At 39.5% G+C, this 20,305-nt stretch overlaps 3 protein-coding genes across 3 annotated transcripts; 2 read left to right on the top strand and 1 right to left on the bottom strand.

Annotated features, from left to right (window-relative positions):
• Positions 1-13,031: 13,031 nt before the first annotated feature.
• Positions 13,032-13,691, bottom strand: LOC108599276. Its single transcript, XM_017986073.2, has one exon. The coding sequence runs from the start codon at positions 13,655-13,657 to the stop codon at positions 13,103-13,105; it is 555 nt and encodes a 184-aa protein (XP_017841562.1). The 5' UTR covers positions 13,658-13,691; the 3' UTR covers positions 13,032-13,102.
• A 1,192-nt stretch (positions 13,692-14,883) lies between these two features.
• Positions 14,884-16,315, top strand: LOC108599132. Its single transcript, XM_017985920.1, has one exon. It carries the CDS (start codon positions 14,884-14,886, stop codon positions 16,309-16,311), a length of 1,428 nt encoding a protein of 475 aa, XP_017841409.1. The 3' UTR covers positions 16,312-16,315.
• A 2,137-nt stretch (positions 16,316-18,452) lies between these two features.
• On the top strand, positions 18,453-19,368 carry LOC108599076 (NADH-quinone oxidoreductase subunit E). Its single transcript, XM_017985864.1, has one exon. The coding sequence runs from the start codon at positions 18,554-18,556 to the stop codon at positions 19,286-19,288; it is 735 nt and encodes a 244-aa protein (XP_017841353.1). The 5' UTR covers positions 18,453-18,553; the 3' UTR covers positions 19,289-19,368.
• Positions 19,369-20,305: the final 937 nt, after the last annotated feature.

The following is a 20,305-nucleotide window of genomic DNA, read 5'->3' as shown; positions in this document are numbered from 1 at the left end:
AATATTCTTGAAGTCAACCATGATTACTATAGACTTCTCATCTTGAGGGTTTTAAAAACAAATTAAGATACATTTAAATAGCAAAAAGCTGAAAATTTGTTATATTCACAGCATTACTTCATATAAACCCAAAACTTTTACAACACTCACTGAAGAAATAGAACGAATAGAAATAACTGAAGTGTTAGAATTCTGTTTAAGCTAAATAGACAAGCTGTAATTTCTTTGGATTTCGATATTATATACACAATACTCGGAACGTAGCTACTGTAGACAACGCTCTGAAGATTTTTAAAGCTAAAGATGAAGCATTACTTCAAGTCAAAATTTGATTATTAATAATGGACTGGCAGCAGTTTTCAACACTTGCTGCGTCTATTAAAGTAGCTCTAGAGTCCTGGGCACGCTCACATCGCTAGCGCATTGATTTAAGCAAGGAGTTAGCCTGGCATCTGACACAAAACAACAAATGCCGTTTGCGGTGGGTTGTCGTCCACGTTGAACTCTTGGCTCCGTCGCCGCTGGCATAGACTTGGGGGCTGGTCGGCCTTGGGCCAAACAGCGCGCATTACCATTTTTCTTTTGGCCAGGTCTCATTTTCAACTGCTTTTCAGACGCGGCGTTGCTTTTGTTCATTTTGATGTTGGCATCGCTTCGTTGCGCGTTCTACTTATGCAAGTTCTCTTCGCTTTCTTTCTCACACTCAACGCTCTCTGCTCGCGCTGGCGGTGCTCGAGTGAGTAATGTGCTTGGGTTGTCAACTTTACACTTTTATCCCTAGCATTATATTTGCTTTACCTACACACACACACACACACAGACAGACTGGGAGACATACGTGGCTTACCCCATCCACCCACTTGTCGTGTTTGGGGGTGATATGTTTTCTTGATACTTTTTCTCAAGTTGTAAATTGGCTTAAAAATAATTTGTCAAAGCATTTCAGCGTGGCAAGCCAGAACGTATTGGATGCCTATGGAGCTGCTGCTCCTCCTGCTCTTGTCGCGCCATTTTCTTGTCAAAATGTTTGGACCTCACACTGTGTGTGTGAGCTTGAGATGAAATTCTTTTTTAAGGAAACGCATGTGCGCGTCTTCATATCCAATTAGAAAAGTTTTCCTTCGACTGCATCGTAATTGTGTTGATTAGTGCGGCTCGCTGCCTTGGAATTCTAGCTCCAGTCTTCTCTTTCTCTCTCTTCCATACTGCTGCCGACTTTAAAAGCAAAATGAGCATTGACATACAACTTGTTACGATTGCCGCTGGGCCTGTTACGCTTTTTTTGTCTCTGTGTGTGTGTGTGTGGCTTACAGCCAGCTTCAATCTAATATTATGCTGTCAGTCACTTTTTTGTGGATTCCGAGCTTGTGCTGCTTGTTCAATGATTGCTTTAGTCCGACAAAATGTTTATACACAATCAACGTGGCTAGTGGTAAAGCTTTTACTTTTCGGCTTTTCTTTGCGCTTCTTGCATTTATTTTCGTTATACTTTTTGCTTTGCTCAATAATCCTTAAAGTTTATATGGCTAGATCAATAGAAGTGTAACTAACTTAAGAAGAGGTGTTTTGAAATCTTCGTTATAGCTAAAAGACTTCAAAAGGTGATTTCGAAATCTTCTTTTGCGTGCTCTTAAGCATATTAATCCATTATTAATATTTAAGCTCAGCTGCAACTATAAACTTAGCTTACTTTTAAGATTTAATTGTATTATGTTTTCTTTACTTTCATTTGCTCTTTTGCCATTAAAACTTTTTCTAGGGCAACTTTCCGTTCCGTTCTTTTTACATAAACCACATTTTTTTCCATTTTCCTTTTTGCTGCTTGCTTTTCTATGCGCACATTAATGATCAAAATATTTTTCCTATTATGCGCCAATATGGTCGCCCATATTTCGGTTTATTTAATTTTGTGCAAATAAAAATGGAAGTGGCGTATTTTTGGCGCACGTTCTCCCCTCCGTCCATGGATTTGTGTCTCATATTTGTGCGCTTCATAAAACTCTGATGTGAAGCCAAACAAACTTGCGACAATGATGATAATGTCGATACTTAAATGTTGAACAAATATTTGGCGCATTTGTTGCTGCTGCTGTTGCGCTTATTGTTGTTGTTGTTATATTTTAAACAAGCTCGACGTTAGCTTTAAAGCAACTTTGCTCAGTGTCGTGTCCAGGGCAGTTGTGTGCTTTCCCAAGCTTCTATAGAAAATTGCTGTCATTTCCTTTGAGCAAGAGCACAGCGCAATTCGCATTTCGCTTTTCAGAGAGTTTTTCTCTAGCATCAATTCAAACGCTTGTTACTGTCGTCGACCGTTAATGGCCAAAATGAGTTTTTATGGCCCAAGCACTTGGCAGCAGTTTTAAGCAATATATAGTTTAGCTATACACTCAACATGCCGCCACCAATACATATACATATTGCTGGCAATATGACCAGCAACAGCATCAGAAGCTGCTGCAGCTGCATTATTAATAAACAGAGCTTAGTCTAGGGTGCTGCATATCAGAACGTAAACAGTTAATATTATGCGCTTCAACAATTACTTTGAATAGCTTTAAAGCCTTTTCGAGCAGCTACTTATACTAACAGTCATAACACATCAGTTAACATATTGTGCCCTTATCCAAGCAGCACACTTGACGGGCATAATTAGAATTTGCCAGAAATAGACAAGGAATGAGCAAGTTTGTAAATTAGATGCTCACCTGAACTGCTGCTGCGGCTGGACAACGTGCTGGCCACTTGAATGTTGAATTCTGTTGCTGATATATAACTTACGCAACTAAGCTCTGCCGGCGCTGGTAGTTGGGGGTTGCTGCCCTGGGGACTGGCAGCGTCCGTCAGCTCCAGCGTCTGCGTTGACGATTGCGACGACTGTTGGCTGCCAGCATTTGCATTTAATCGGATTTGTTGTGCAGATTACAGGTACGCAGGCACATATAGCTCCAATTTGAGCTCGCACACAAACACAAAAACAAAAACAAACAAAAAGACTATCACATGTTGTATAATTGCATATGCTGCTGCCCTTAGCGATTTGAATTGTGTGCGTCGCTGCCGTAGCGCTCTTCGCAGTTCCGATTGGGTCGCTGCCTTAGTTATCAAGCAACGCAGCTGAGCCGAAGCGCTCTCTAACGGTTTGAATTGTTTGCTTCGCTACCTTAATGCTCAGGCAGTGCAGCTTCCACGAAGCGCTGTCAGCAGCTCTGCCTGGATCGCTGCCTTAGTTATCAAGCAGCGCAGCTGAGCCGAAGCGCTCTCTAACGGTTTGAATTGTTTGCTTCGCTACCTTAGTGCTCAGGCAGTCGAAGCGCTCTCTCAACGATTTGAATTGTGTGCGTCGCTGCCTTGGCGCTCAAGCAGCGCAGCTGAGCCGAAGCGCTCTCTACAATTCTGCTTGGATCGCTGCCTTAGTGCTCAACCACTGCAGCTGAGCCGAAGCGCGCCCTCCACGATTTGTATTGTGCGCGTCGCTGCCTTGGCGCTCAAGCAGCGCAGCTTACACGAAGCGCTCTCAGCAGTTCTGCCTGGATCGCTGCCTTGGCGCTTAAGCATGCAGCTAAGCCGAAGCGCTCTCTCACCGATTTGTATTGTGCGCGTCGCTGCTTAAGCAGCGCAACTGAGCGTGGGAAAAAGAGAGAGAGTAAGTAAACTCACGTGGTCTCTAAGCAAAAACAAAAGGTGCGCTTTGACTTTGACTAAACAGCAAAGTTAGCGTGAACGACATTGATTAAGAATAACCAAGCAAACAAATACTTTGCATATTAAACTGTATAATTGGTTAATAATTAAAATATACATATTATTATTACTTACTACTGTCAATTGGCGCTCTCTGTAAGCTTCAGCACTGAAATGAGAGTAAAGTAAAGCAATGTAATTACTTTTGGGGCCAATTATTGATGTTGACAAACGTTTAAAGTTTTCTGCCCAGCTCATTGTTGTTGGCAGAGGAAGAGGAAGAGAAAGCAGCGGCAAGTGAAGAAGTAAAAGTAAAAGAAGTATTGGCACTTTGTTTGTGAGATGAAGAAGCAGAAGAAAAAAGCGTCGAGCCAATATCAATTGTGCGCTTTGCAATTTGCCAACGGATTGTGGAGAAGCCATAATGGAATTGCCTTGGGAACGTCATCGTTTTGTCTGTGTGTGTGTGTGTGGTTCAAAAACAAGTCGAGAGTGCCATAGAAATACGAGAGGAGATTTGAGTATGGCAAAGCAGTGGCAATGCAGCAAAATAGAAAGAGTAATAATAAATAAAATTGTAGCCAATTCATAAGGATTTTGCCGCTACAAAATCGAGAGGCAGGCAGCAAGCAGTGTGAGAAGGGGCAGGAGCGCGGGCGTGGCATCGATACAAGATACAACTGACTGAACGACCGACCGTCGTTGCTTGACACTCAACACTCGACGAGCGACAAACGACAGAGTCGACATGCAAACAACATTCATTCATATTTACCAAGAGATTCTGTTACAGCAGCAACCTTAACCCCCCAATCCCAATCCCAACCCCCAGCCCCAGCGCCACTCAACCAAACAGATACAATATGCGTATAAATAACGGATTTCCTGTTATAAAATATTGGTAACTATATTTTATATGTATTGCGATTTATATGAGCAGAGAGAGCATTGTGTAGTTAGTAAAGCGCAAGTAAGTTTTACTAGCGAGTGCCAGGACTCTAGCCAGGACTCTATGCCATCGCATGTAATGGATATACATCATGTCATTGGTGGCAAACGCTTTTCTTCACGCTGTCAATAAGAAAATTTCCATCGCATTGTGCAAATTCCACAGTTGACAATAGCTCAACTGGTAATAAATATAACATAAATCAGTTATTGTGTAATAACTGCAAATCCAACATGACACTTGAGGATTGTTTATTAAATGGCATAAAAGAATGCATGAGCCTAGGCTGGGGGCCATGAGTTTGCAATAGAAAATGAAGGCATAGGAAATAGAAATCGATGCATAGATTTTTTTTAGTTACCCTGCAGTACAGCCAATTAAATTTTATTAACTCTATCCTTCTTTAATTTTATAATTAAAAAACAGAATCAGAGCAAACTCTGTATAAAAGACAAAACTTCGCAAGCAAAAATCAATTACAAATTAAACATATAATTAAATATAATAAATTGTAAGTATGGCTCATTAAAATCAATAAATTAAGTAGAATTTCTAACTATTCAGCTGTTTATTTTATTTTGTAATGCTTAGTAGTAATATTAATTAATCAGTATAGTCATCCATGCTAGCCTTCTTTGAATATACTAGGTAATGTAATTTAAAGCAAATCTTTTTGATACTAAGAATCTATCATCTAATTGAGTGTTTTGCATATGACTTCATAATATTGAGGTTTCTTAAAGCGATTTCTAACATTATCTATAAAATTAAAATAATTTCTCTCATGACAAATACTTTTTCATTCTGTTTTAAGTTTAAATAGTCGTCTAGTTAGTTTAACAATATTTTTAATTTATTTTTAGCTAGAATTCATATACACATTTATTTAAATATATTCTATTTAGTTTAAGCTAATCCAGATAAATATAATCCCTCCTAATATTATAATTTCATTAATTATTTTACAATTTATAATATATTCACTTTATATAGTAGTCTAACATAAAGAGATTAATCTAGTACGTCCCCACATCTATTTAACCACACACACAATACTATTTTTTACTCCAATTTTCACTTATCAACTATAATCTAGCTTTTAGTTCTCAGCATATTGAGAGTTATTAAGCTCCACATGCTTTATTACTTTATAATTGAATAACTATTAGTTTATATATATTTATGATATTCTAATCAATTGCACCATTATATCGATAAGTTCTAATATATATATAAACACACACTATCGATATAGTTAGGCCTTAGAGCAACCAATCCAATATAAGCTTAATACAAAGAATAATTCTGTCTTATTCAATACTAAATTCAATAGTATTATCCTAAAAGATTTATTTTTGCGAAATTTTTAAGTTTTTGTTGCATCATCCAAATGCTCCAATCAACTCTAACCTAATGCATATCACTAAGAGATCGACAAATGTACTATGATATTAATATCATCGAGCGATAGTCTAACAATTTTTTAAGTAATAAATACTGTTCAAAAAGTTTACCATGCTTCAGAACGTACTATATCATATCTAATCACAATCACAACAAATTAATATCTTAATTTTTTAATTTAAAACTATGAAGGAAGCAGAGCTGGCCAAACAATATGCAAACTTTCCTGATATACAATAAGAAAAATTTGCAATATATTAAGCATTGAAATTTGCATTGCGTGTTTAATCCAAAGGAAATCGCTGAGTTATTTTTACTTCCGACTCCCACTACCCTACTCGCTCTCTCTCTCGCTCTGTTCCTTGCGAGTTGCGAGAGCGTTTCTCTGGCATCTAAGCGTCTCTATATCACTGCCAGGCAGTCTGAGTGATATAGCGTATGGTGAGCAGTACCAACCAAATCATTCAACTTTATCCTGAGTGTCCGCATCTGCAATCCTCATATTTGAGAGTTTGCGAGTTGTCCCAGGCGTTCTGTGTCTGTTATCACTCACAGGCAATAAGAGTCAAAAGTGTAGTGAATGAAGTAAGAGCTAACTAAGCTAAGAAGTAGTGGAGAGAATAGCCCCACCAAAAAAAAAAAAAAAAGAGCAAAACCTACAACAAACCCAAAACCAATAAATTAGACATTAGATATGAATTAGAGGTTCTATAGTTGAGCTACCCTACAGCGATAACTCTGATCCCCACAAGCCAAAAGTCCCAGGCAGCAACCAAGCACACAGCCGTGCACAGTCAAAACACGAGGCTGCACAAGGACGAGCCAAACGAGCTCTCTAGAGATCGAGTGCAAGTTCTTATTGATGCACAAATGCTAACAAGCACAGCAAGCGGCGGACTATGGTGTATCGAGGAGTTGAGACGACTTTGACAGATAGCTAATTGCACAATTCATTATTCTTATTAAGACGTAAGTCTAGGCGCAGTATTGGCTTGTTTTCCTGCTTTGTCATGTTAATTCTCCTCAGTCTCTGTTTTGTCTCCTTTGAGCATACCATAGCCGATTCTACATGCCCCACATCGGTTTACCTCTGCTGCAATTCGACTGTACTGCAATCTGAATGTCTGGCAAGACAATGCATTATACTCTCTGAACAAGGCGTACTTTCCAAATCTATATAAATCCACACGCTAAATCTCCAGGCCACATAAATGCCGCGATACAGGAATCAGCGTCCGGCCCTGGCTCAACTTACATAGCCAAAAATTTTACGACAAGAAAACTTTGCGTGGTGCAAACCGTATAACGCAGAAGTCTCATCGCTAATATATAGATATTGCAACAATAACATCTATAGACACATAAGGAGCATTATTGAGTATACGGACGACAGACACATATATTATAAATTTTTCACTTGGCACTGGTGGGCGTGGCACTGCGCGTATTGGGGGAAATGGGTTTGGTTTACAGTCTGCTCCCATTTCGTTTTTTTTTTCTCTGTGCTGTGTGTTATGAAATTTGCTTTTCTGCATGAAATAAATTCCACAAGAAATTGAAAAGCGCAGAGCAAACGAAACAAGCAATAAGGAAATGAAAAGCTGCAAAATATTATGATACATGAATACGCTTGCAGTTGATAGTAAATTTTCATTTCGATTGAGAAATGCAAAGTTCTTAAAATGCATAAAAGCCAGTTAATTAATAAAAATATATGACAAATATTGAGCTGCCTAGAAGCTCAAAATAAAGTATAAATTATTCATAAAAATTAAGAGTTTTCATACAATTTATGTTTTCAAATATTTGATAAATTTATTTCAAATAAATATTTCTAGAGTGCACAGCAAAATTTAAATTTTTTGCGAATTTATATTTTGTTTTAAAGAGACAAACTTTGTGACAAACTTTAAATAGCTTTTCTTTTTTTTTTTTGGCAGGAGCAGAACGCACAGCAAAAAAAAGCCGAGCAAAGCAGCAGCCGTGCAAATGTGAACGAATCTCAAAAAACGCGCCGCCTTTGGTTTGAAGTTTTGTATCTGAGGTGAGCGAGGGCTGCTTGTCGTCTGGCGCTGACTGCAAAAAAAAAAAGAAAAAGCGCGGAAAACAAGCAGAAAAATCGCCCCAAGGATTTTGGCAAATGTCACGCAACTCAAAGTTCGGAGTCGCGGCTAGTTAGAGTTGAGGGCCAGCGACTGCGACTGCGTTTGGGATTGGGATTGAGCTTGAGCATGAAATGCAAAAGTAAATACGCTTACGCTCTGGCAATTGATTTATAATTACGCCGGAAGTGGGGGCGGCGCGCTGTTGGCAGAAATCGTTAAACGATTTGCTCAATTAGCCAAAGCTAAGGCAAACATGTAACTGAAACCAGGCGGCAGCAGCAAAGGGGGGCAAAGGATGGGTGTTGGCCAACTGGGACTTTGTTGTGCGCAATTTCCGCTTGACATGCTGTTCGTTGGGCAATTTTATTTGTATTTTCTTTTTACGCTTTGTTCTTGCCAAAAGTTTGTGCGTTTTTCCACCTGTGGCGCAACGCGGCGTATGAGCAACGTGCGTTGTATATTTTGTCTTGCTCTTTATAAAAATGCCTATTTCACGACAATCATCTCACACACACACACACACATAGACACAACGAACTTTTTCGTAGTATTTTGCTTAAACATATGCAAATTAGAATATTTGCATGTGTCTGCAAAATACAAAACTCAGTTGACAGTGACAGCCTGAGGCTTTAGTCTCTGTCTTCTGCTTGCCACACAATAAGCTGCCCCCTGCCCCTGCCCCCACGTGTATGCGTATGTGGCATAATAAATTTCTTTGGGGGTGGGGTGTGGGTGGGTTTGCAGCATTTTTAACGTCTAGACAGCATTTTAAGCCAATTTATAGTTTAAATAAATAAGAATCTAAACTAGAAATTATACAGCCTTGAGGTTTTTAAATGAAAGAAGCTTAATGCAAATTGCTAAATTTAGTTTCAAGCTAAAGTATTTAAAGATAAGCAAATTTATGTAAACGCATTTCTTAGGCTCAACAAATAGGTAACTATTTGTTATAAATTTAAATTTACTTTACTATAAATTTAAGTTGCTTGAGATTTTGTATTTAAATTTATTTCTGCTACGAGAGTGTGCGACTATAAATTAGAAGTAGTAGTAGTAGTAGTAATAGTATTAGTAGTAGTAGTAGACGACTACTACTAAGAAAATTAGTAGTAAAGAAAGTATTTAAACTGTTTCATCGATAACAAAACAAATCAAATAGTTTTAAGCAAACAAATCTTGATATCTGCTATTGATAAAAATTTAAATAAATGTTTAAATAAATTTTGAGCAAACAAATCTTGTTGATTAAAACAATTGAGCTGTTTAAATAAATGTTTTTTGCAGCTTTGCACATTATTTAAGTTAAATTTAAATTCTTTTAAATATTAAAATACTGCCCCAAAATCTTGCGTGCGCTGAAAATTAAACTCTTTTTTTTTGTATTTAAAGCTACTCAAAGTTTAGTCAGGCCTCATATGTGTGTAAATAATTAATAAGCATTGTTAACAACACACACACACACAGCTGCACACAATTTTTTTTGCTTTCTATTTTGAGCAGAGGAATTGAAAGTAAATCGAATAGGCTTGGGCATGGGGCAGGGGCGGACTATAACACGCCTAATCCTAATGTCAGCTCACGCGTTGGCTTCGGACTATGTAGAGGCGAGAGTCCTTGAAGCATGCACGTTATTTTGTTTACAAGAAAACATAAATCTCGGCGCTTAAGGCAAGCAGGCGTATACAGGATACGGATACGTAACGAAAACCGTAAACCGAAGCGTAACGAGTTTGGGTATGGGCATGTCTGAGTGCGGTCGAAAGGATTGCCGAAAAAGCGTTTGCCGTGTGAAATGAAACATATCATCACTTCAAGCTAGCAAAGCCCTCACTCCAGGACACACACATGTGTGTGGGCCTAGAGCAGAAAAAAAAGGACTTCAGCTTTGGTTTGTACGCGTCAACTGTAAAATCCTTTTTGACGTGACCGACGCCGCCACAGCAACGTGGCCATAAAAAATGTGCTCAGCACCCAGGCACAGGCCTGGGTCAGCTTTAGGATGAAGCAATCCAATTACAAAGAATTTTTAACTATGTAGAGAGCGCAGCACGAATTTAAAGCGAGAGAGCAGCAAATAAAACGAGCCCAGGTTATTAGCGCATTAGTCCTCTCTATGTGAGTGTGTGGAGAGCGTGGCAAGTTATTAAAAAGCAGCAAAGTTGTGAAGCATCCACATCAGTCAAGTGCCGCCCAAGCAGCTGCGACTGCCGCTCCGCTCTGTGTATAGAAATTGACGTGCAATTTATACGCTCCGGGCTTGTTTTTTATGTTTTGCAGCAAGTTGAAGAAAAAATATAGCAACAATCCATAAAGTAAATGTAGCATTTAAACAAACAAAACCGGGATAGATAGACAGACAGACGGACGGACGGACGGACGGACAGCTGTGACAAACATTGAAAGCCAAAACTGACAGTGAGAAGTTACAACTGGCACCCAGTGTAGTGCTCCTCTTGATGATGCCGTCGAGTTCACGACTTCCAAGTGTGTGCGAGTGTGTGAGTAACAAGAACAACAAAAATTGACATAAGCGGATATGTTACACAGCGCCTTTGCGCGCTTCATGTCAGCGGCGTGGGTGGGTGGTTGGGTGTTTGGGTGGGTCTGGGTTTGGTGGTAACATATAGCAAATGGTTATGCCATAGGCAGTGGGCTGGCTGCATGGCTGGCGCACTGAGCAGATAAATTAATGCGATTTTTCATGATGCATGTTTGAGTTTGATTTATGCAATTATATTTTGTTCTCTGTCTCACACTTGCTATTGTTTGAATGTAGGTAAATATGTGTGTGTAGCAGCTAGAGATGTGTCGTGCTCAGAAATTTCAATAAATAATATAAAACTCACAATAAATAATACAAAGTGTCATTAATAGTGCTGTCAGCTAAAATATGAGAGAGAAAGAGAGAGAGCGCAGCTCAAACAGATCTACATATCAAAAGCTAATTGCTAGTTAATTGTCCACCCACACAGCAGTCAGCTTTTTATTGCTCACCTGCACACACATGTAAAACGATGCAAAAGCGAAAGCGTAATTAAGCAAAGCGCAAGCACTGCATACGAAACAGGCACGTAAGCAAGATAAGAAATTCGGTGACAGCGACGCGACAGCGCGCGCTACGCTAAGAACAGTTATTCTGCCCAGCCGCTTTAGTTGTTGCTTTCAATTTGCAAGTCTCTCGCTATTTTCGTGCTCACGCGTGCTTAACTGTCTCTCTCTTTCATACAGCGCGGCTTAACTCTGCTCACATCTCTAGCCGGGCGCGCTGTGTGTGTTTGCGACGTACGGAACTTTTGTCAAACATGTCTAAAAGCAGTAATTTTTTATATTTTGATATAAAGCGGATACCGTTTACAAAGTTTTCGCTTTGTTAACTCTACACGCACAATTGTCACCGGCCAGAAAAACAATTTTTTGTGTGCACTCTCTCGCTCGCTCTCTCAATTGTGCGCCCACCAACTAAAGTCGGGCTCCAGCAGCCCTTAGATTTGTTGTTGTACTCACATGCAATTTATTTACACCATTAATTAAATGGCAAACATTACGCAAACACTACGCACACAACTTTAATTTGATTTGCAGGCTTTAAGTCATTGGAAAACACTATTTAATCACAATTTAAACACACTTGTTAGGACTTGAAAAAAAAGGAATGCACACGCGAACGGTTGAAGAGTAATTGAATTAACAGCGCCATTAAGAGCGCCATTAACAGCTGATATTGGCGGGCATGTTAATCCTGCAGTGTTGGTAATGATCATGTGCGTGGGCGTACTTTAATTATTTAACACTATACACACAACTTTAATTTGATTTGCAAACCTTATAACAATTAAAAGCGCAATTTAATGCACTTGGAAAAAAGTATTCACGCAGGCGCTTTAATAATATTAACCATGAACTGACTTGTTTAACTTAGTGTGATTTGCAGACTGCAAAATAATTGAAAACACAATACAAATTTAATATGCAAAGTATTTGTTTCCTTGGCAGTTCATAATCAAGTCACTCATGTTGATTTTGAAGCTTAGTCAAAGTCAAAGCGACCTTTTTTTTTTTGCTTAGTGCCCACGTGGTCTTGAGGGGAGTGTAACTCTTTTTTCCCACGCTCAGCTGCGCTGCTTAAGCGCTAAGGCAGCGACGCACACAATTCTAATCGTTAAGAGAGCACTTCAGCTCAGCTGCATGCTTAAGCGCTAAGGCAGCGATCCAAGCAGAGCTACTGAGAGCGCTTCGTGTAAGCTGCGCAGCTTGAGCGCTGAGGCAGCGACGCAGGCAAATCAAATCGTTGAGAGAGCGCTTCAGCTCAGCTGCATGACGGAATATTCCATTAGAGGCAGGGATCCAGGCAGAACTGCAGAGGCGCATCGTTTAAGCTGCGCTGCTGCAGCGCTAAGGCAGCGAGCGTCTGCTTTAAATAAGCGACTGCTTAGCGTGGGAGAGTTTAGTTGTAAAAGTGAAAGAAAGTAGGTCGCTACAACAAATGTTCTGTATATTTTAAATTCTCAGGCGCACAACTTTTTACAATATAAGTACAAATGAAAATCATGTCATGTTTTAATGTTTTTTTAAGCTTCTTGGAACTTTGTTTGCATGCAAATTCAATGGAATTGCGACCAATTAGTTGTTTTTAAATTTTGTCTTTGACAACCAACATATTTTTTTTCTCTTAAGTTTTAGCTTTAATAAAATGTTTCTCAACAATAACTACGAACATATAATTTAAAATGTAAATTTTCTCTACTGAAATTGAAAACTTTAATAATACAATTTCTTGGAAAGCTTTTGCTTTTAATCTTTTTTGAAAGGTTTACTGCAAAATAACGTTAATATTTAAAAAAAAAAGTTATGAAATTTAATCATAAATATTTTTTGCTGGAATTTTTTTTTTAACTTTTAGCTTTAATAAAATTTAGCCGTGTTATTTACTATACAATTCAAAATCAAATTAAATCTGACTTCAAGGATTAGCCCGCACCAATCTATAAAGATCCACCTCACGCACTCGAGCGTATTCCTTGAACCTTCTAAGCAGCTGCCACTCCTCTATCTCATCCACATGCAACACTTGTTGCAATGGCATCAACAGCTGCAGATCTGTGCGTTCGTTCAACTTGCGTGCATCTCGTCTAAATATTGCTATGGCCTGCTGTAGTCTAGCATGTCCTTGCACTATGTCTGCTTCTTTCAGCAGCAGCGACTTCCTGCGCGCCTCCAGCAGGCGCATTAAAATAAAGCGACAATAGCGACGCTTTATCGACGCTATGGAGGGCTCAATCCTTGGGCTCGAGATACTCGGTTCGTCTGCATAGCTAAGCAGCGTTAATAGCAATATTAACAATATTTTAGTGCCCCCTAAGAGCAGCAGAACCAGCAAAGGTTTATCAGTTGAGCTAACGAGCTCACGCCAGCAAAGCAAATCGCAGTTATGGCGGCTATAGGCAAAATCCAATATGCCAAAGCAAAAGGTGCACATTAAATAGAAAACACAGAAATCTTTGTAAATGGCCAACATTTTTACACTAGTAGTAAATTTTAGTTAAATTTTTTGACTGTAAATTCAACGCAGTTGCTTATTTTTAAATTAAAACGCACTTTGCAAACAAAATCGAACTTTTGTTTGCAGTGAAATCAAATTTCTGCAGAATTTGTGAAAACTGTCAGAAAATTCTTTTGTTTTGCATGTTTGTTTTACATTTTACATTTTGTGAAGTTTACACGAAAAGCTCTTGAATATTTGTTTTTCGTTTAGACAGTGCATGAGACTTGAATAAAATGCAGGCAAATGAAAATATTATAATTGGAAATAAAAAGCAACAACAGTAATGAAGACTCAATTACAGCTACGTTTTACTTAATAGAACTAATTTAATTAGTATTCAATTATTCAAAAAGAGACAAAAATAAAAATGATTGCCACTGTTTAGCTTTGCCTTTTAGCAATAAAAATGTAAATAAAATTGCATAATATTAAACAAAGTTATAGAAATAATAACAAGTATTAAATATTGCAAAATCAACAACAACCAATATATAACTTTTGTAGACTCTAATCAAAGCTTTGACAAAAACACAACTAAAATAAATTGGTCAGTTCAGAGCTCAAGCTAAAGCCTCAAAAATGTTCGTTAACTGCCGCAATTGGCCACTCAGCACACTTTCCCTCAAATTGACAAGTCTTTAGAATTTTCTTAACTGCCACTGCCACTTGCCACTTGCCACAGCCAAATAATTTGTGTTATGTTAGTCCAGCGCTCTCGTTTTCACCGAAAATCAACACCAATTTTCATGCTTCTTGTCAATTTAGTTGCTTAGCAAGTTGTGCCCAAAACATAATTAAGTGCTTTACAAGTTGTTAAATGCAAGTTGTAGAATTTTTGTCATAACGCGCTGTTGATGTTTCTAAAGGCGGCCCCAGTAATAAATTTTACTTTTAGTGCAGAAGAAACTTGACAAACAAACCGAGAAGCGAAAAAGAATAACAAAAATGAAAACAGAAAACTGTATTTGGGGCCAATGCTCAACAAGTTGTGGCAAGTTCTTAGGGCAACTAAGTGACTGACTGACTGCTGGACGGACAGACGCAGCGAGTGAGCTGATGAAGTGGCAATGGGCAGTGAGCGAAGCGTCAGTTGAAGTTTGCTAGTCGAGCGCAAAAGTTGAAAATTAAATCAAACATAAAACTGAATTCACAGTTGTAGTTACCACCCAACCAACCAACCAACCAGCCAACCACCCAACATGTTGGCATGGCAAGTGTTAGCAAGTTTGTTATATTTTTTGTTGATTTTACAAAACTGTGGCCGAGCACGCAGCAGTCGTCAGGCCAAGGAGCAGCCACAGCCAACAGCAGAGCAGAGGCGTGATGGATTAGCAAAGTTCGAGTTTAGCGCGGCAAAGGACACAACAGCAACAACAATTTTAAATTTCGCACACATTTATGAAACTTTGTGCGCACAACTGGGCAGCAGTAGGCGTGGCAAGCGGCAGCAGGAGCAAGTGGTGCTCATAACAACGCGGCGACCGTTACGCATTGCACAACAATTGCAGCAGGATCTGCAGGAGCTGCTGCAGCACACGACTACAGTGAAGCCTTTCAACTTGGCTGAGCAGTTAAGGCTGCAGCAATTGGAGCAGCTGCAGCAGACGCAGCGACTGAATGTGAGCTACGAGCCGCTGAAGCAGTTGGAGCCGCAGCTGCTGCAGCTGGAGCAGCAAACAAGCAGCCCCAAACCCTTTGAGCTTATCAAGCAGCTGGACAAGGAGCTGCAGCAACAACAGGCGGCAAGCTTTGAAGAGCCAGATCAGTCCAAAGCGGCGGATGAGCCTGAGGAGTCCACACGCGCCAAGGGCAGCAATAAGCGCAAACGTAAGCGCATTCAACGTCGACGTAAGCGCATACGCAAGCGACGTAAGCGCAAACGTAAGCGCGGCAAGAAGAAGCGCAAAAAGAAAAAACAAAAGGGCGACAAAAAGAAAAAGAAACGCAAGCGACGCAAGCAAACAACAAAGCCTCAGAGTCTAGGACAACCTGCTCATCTGATCTTTGCTAATCCTACAAAGCAGCCGCATCACTATGCAGCGCATGCGGCAACACCGCAGCAACAGTTGCTGCTGCAGCTGCAAACCACCAAGCGCCCCGCCACGCCCACCAGCCCCGCCCCATTTAGCAAAATCAAATACTTGCTACGTCACAATGCCTACTTCAAGAAGAAGAAGAAAGAGTGGTTTCATCATATGGGCCATGTGCTTTATCCTTTTGTCAAGTTCGTTGCTTTCTTCACTGTGCTCAATCCTTTTACTTTGGGCGTCTTTCTCTTTACGCTCATCTCGCCTGCAGTGTTTGGTTTCATTGGCTTTGTTGCCTTGAGTGTGCTGGTCAAGCCTTTTCTTCACCTAATCTTTGGTGTTAAGCATAGCGTAGCCGCCATCGAGTACAAGCGCCGTTTGGCCAACAAACGCGCCGAGCAGCTGAAGCTCAATCTGCGTCCGGTCACCATACACAAGCATTACTATCAACAGCGTCCGCTTGGCCATGCGACGCCGCCAAGACATCTGCGTCCTGTTGCCAATTGGCGGCGACAGGAGGCGCCAGCTGCAGCACCAAATCCGAATTCGCATAGAGCGCTAAGACCTGAACAGATAAGAGCGGAGCTGGCTGATATTTAACTTTTAAGCCATATTTATATATTTAAATTACGTATATATAATAACTATTTATTTTTATTTTTAACAATATTTAAACTAACGAGACAACGCATAAATTTAAAGTTCATTGTAGCTTTTGTAAATATTTCGTAAAAAGAAAACTCTACATTTTCTTATTTTTCCTTTTTATGCAGCATTTAAATTTGTAACCAGAAATTACTAAATCTGAAGTCTTGAGTCTTTATTATTATTATTAAAATTATTTTATTTACACTTCACTTTAAAACTTTAACTTATTCAAATTATTTAGCAAATGTTACTGTTTTCTTTTAAAATACCTAAATAGACTGCTGAGGGCTAATTAACGGTTGTATAAACTATACTTTAGACTCATTAATTTCAACAACTTACGTTTGTAAAAATCAAATGTTTTCAGCTTTAAAAGTTTGTCAAAAATATTGCGCATACGTAGTGATTGCTTTTCTATTATTTTTTTGCTATTTTACTACTACTACTTATAGCTAGAAATAAAACATACTTATAAATCTGCGCAAGCATCAAATTTCATGTTAAGCAATTAATTTGCTATATTTTAACTACAAGTTCAATTAATTTGCTGTGCCAGCAGCAGCAGCACATAAAACATAAAAAACACTTGAAAAGCGCTCAGTCTCCTTCTCTCTCTCTCTCTCTCTCTCTCTCTCTCTTTCAGTGTCCCTATGTGTGTTGAGATCTTTTTTTGATTGCAATTTGGCCATTGTTTAACGTTAAACTTTAGCGCACATGTGAGCTGCTAACAATGGCAATTTTAATGGCACATTATCCATTATCGGTTATTGCACAATTTTATTAGACACTTTGTTGAATTACGCGCAAACAGCCAAGTGGGGCAAAGGGAAGTGGCAGCTACTGTTGGCATTGTGGCACATTAAAAGCTGTAAAAATGCAGGCAGGTGTAACAACAGGCAGAACAGGTGTTGATAACAACAGTGGCCTTCCCATCAAAGTGATTGAGTGCGCAGCTCCCTCTCTCTCTCTTTCGCACTTTGTTGTTGCGCTCTCTTTTTCGCTATATATTGCCAATTAGACGAAGCATGCAATTTGAACAATTTGCGCAATTGCCAACACATTGAGAGTAGTGCGAGTAGCTGCTCTAGAGTTGCCCATGGAAGCAGCAGCAGCAGCAGCAGCAGCAGCAGTTGGATCGGATACTGATTGACATATTGTGCCAGTTTAGTTATTGACGCCAACAACGCATCAACTGACAATTGTTGCCATGGTGCTATCTCTCTCTCTCTCTCTCTCTTTGTATTTTTTGTTAGCCAAATTTGATTGCGTTCAAACAGTTCCACGTAATATGAACAAAGCGCCAGCAATTTCAATATCAAATTCATACATAAGTTGGCCATACGCTCGACTCGACTCTAGGCGAAAAGATTTCTATAACTTTGCGCTTGCAGCCAGCCAAAGTTTCGCTCCTAACAGTTGCTCTTAATTTTTATTGAAAAAGTCCAGAAACATGCGCTAGCGGTTTGCAGTTCAAGTTTTTATTGCAACAAGTTGCCTCTGAGCAATAAATAAACAAAAGTTTAAACATGCTAATTGCTGTTTATAAAAAGTTTCAAACAATGAATAGACTTTAATTATGATTAAGCAATCGGTAGACACCGCGGCGTAGCGAATTTCGAATTTTGAACGAAAATTAAAGCAATTGGCCACTGTATTTAGAATATATATTTTGATATATGTAGCAATGTCTACTAGCTAGTGTGCACTGCACTGAGCGCATATTTTATTATCTTGCTCACTTTATTTAAGATATAATTTTATTTTTTAATTGTTTCAGTATTAATTGTTAGCGATAAAAAATAAACAATAAAATGTAGTGCATTAAAAACAAGTGTGCACTGTATTTAAATATATTTTGGTATATTTGTTGCAATAATTATAAGCGATAATCCACAGTATTCAAAATTGTATTGCTGCATTTTATACAAAAATAATTATTGCTAAATATTCAAAGTATGCATTTCAAAAGACATTTTTGTATTTATGCTGTAATATTTAATAAGCGTTTGCCCTTTGTATTTAGCATATATTTTAAAAGGGATATTAACTTAAAACATAGTTAGCATGGCAACGAAACTCATTAGCTAGCACAAGCTTTTAAGCCAGTCAAGCAGCAAGTCTACAACGTGCACACACACACAGACACATAATAAACACACACACACGCATACAAAGGCAGAGTTTGAATTTGAGAATGTATCAGAATTCGAAGCATTTGCTGCCGCGCCTTGTGCGTGGCATATGCCAAACCCAAACGCGCCTTAAGCTCGCAGCCGCCAATATGTATAAGAAGCTGGAGTTTGAGTTCAACGATGAGAACAAATGCAGGGCCAAGGAGGTGCTATCGATGTTTCCGGAGAAGGAGATAAGAGGAGCAGTTATACCCATCTTGGACTTGGCGCAACGTCAGCATGGCTGGCTGCCCATAACGGCAATACATAAGGTGGCGGAAATGCTTAAAATGGAACCTTTTGTGGTATGGGAAGTGGCCAACTTCTATACGATGTTCAAGCTAAAGCCTCAGGGCAAATATTGCTTGAAGGTCTGCACGACCACGCCCTGTTTTTTGCGTGGCAGCGATGAGCTGCTGCAGCAATGCAAATCGACGCTCAAGCTGGAGAACAATGAAACGTCCAAGGACATGCAGTTCACATTGACTGAATGGAGCTGCCTGGGCGCTTGTGTTAATGCGCCGATTTTACAAGTTAATGATGATCTCTATGAAGATTTGGATGCAGCCAGTCTAGCGGAGATATTGAAGGCACTGCAAGCGGATCGAATTCCGCCACCTGGACCACGCGGCGGTCGCTACGCCAGCGAACCAAGTGGCGGACTCACCAGTCTAAACAGCGAGCCACCACCAGCTGGATTTGGCATGCAGAATATTTGCAAGCAGCTAGACAAGGATAAAAAGAAAGAATGCAAGTAGTGCATGAAATTTAATCTTAAAGCTCGCTCTCTGTTTAGTTGTAATAAATTTACATTGTTTAGTGCCAGAGCAGCCTGTAACCAGCTGTTGTTTAGCCTTAGCTCTCGGCCTTGCGCCCCAGCAAAACTCAATGGCGAATCAAGCGTAACAACAACTGTAGTTTGCCAACCCCCCCAAGCGAAGCAACTGCAATCCCTGTCACTGATCCCTAGTTGCCTGCCCTACCCTGCCCTGCCCTGCCTCGCCTGCCATGTCCTGTCAGCTATTGCAGCAAGTAATCAGCTTTTGTCTTGTCGCCTCCGCCGCATCCCTGACCTGCTGCCATTGCGTGTGCTGTGGTTTGACCTCGAGCCAAGCCCTGTCGGCGTTTTTAATGAAATGTTGCTAGCCAACAACAGCAGCAGCAGCAGCAGCAACAGCAACAACAACAACCACTGGCTACGTTAGCAACAGCTTCGAATATTGCTTTGGCCAAAATAGTTTTAATTGTTGCGCAGCACCCGCCGCCCCCGCCCAGATAACAAGTTTGGCTTCTACCACTTGGCCACATTGTAAACGGGGTAGCTTTGGCTTAAAAATAATATTTTTAATCAACAAGCGTAAAGCATAAACATGAATTGAAATGAAATGCATTCAATGTATGCTAAAAGTATGCAAGCGTAAAATATTTTAAAATTCACAACCCGTAAATTGAGGTCAACAATGTATTTTAGCTAAAAATTGGACTAACTGTGCTACAAATGAAATTCCAGCTAAATCCAGAGCTATTTTAGTTTATTAAATGTGTAATGTGCTTCAAAATTACATGCAGCTAGTTTTGAAATTGCGTTTGCTATTTATTTAGCTAGCAAACAAAATTCTAACTAATTACACTAACATTTAGCTAGTTTTCAAATTAGTTGGCAAATATAATTCTAGCTGAATAGGAAGTTAAGCAATATATTGCTTTTCATAATGGCGAAGTTCTGTCAAATTATGCAATTAAATTTTGGCAATTTAACAATAATGCAATTAAAG

The sequence above is a fragment of the Drosophila busckii genome, chromosome 3L (assembly GCF_011750605.1).
Source record: "Drosophila busckii strain San Diego stock center, stock number 13000-0081.31 chromosome 3L, ASM1175060v1, whole genome shotgun sequence".
Lineage (NCBI taxonomy): Eukaryota > Metazoa > Arthropoda > Insecta > Diptera > Drosophilidae > Drosophila > Drosophila busckii.
Note: the sequence above shows the minus strand (reverse complement) of the source record. Positions and strands in the feature narration are given on the sequence as shown.

Coding starts and splice junctions, on each gene's coding strand:
- LOC108599132 (XM_017985920.1), top strand. CDS start 14,884: ATGTTGGCATGGCAAGTGTTAGCAAGTTTGTTATATTTTTTGTTGATT.
- LOC108599276 (XM_017986073.2), bottom strand. CDS start 13,657: ATGTTGGCCATTTACAAAGATTTCTGTGTTTTCTATTTAATGTGCACC.
- LOC108599076 (XM_017985864.1), top strand. CDS start 18,554: ATGTATCAGAATTCGAAGCATTTGCTGCCGCGCCTTGTGCGTGGCATA.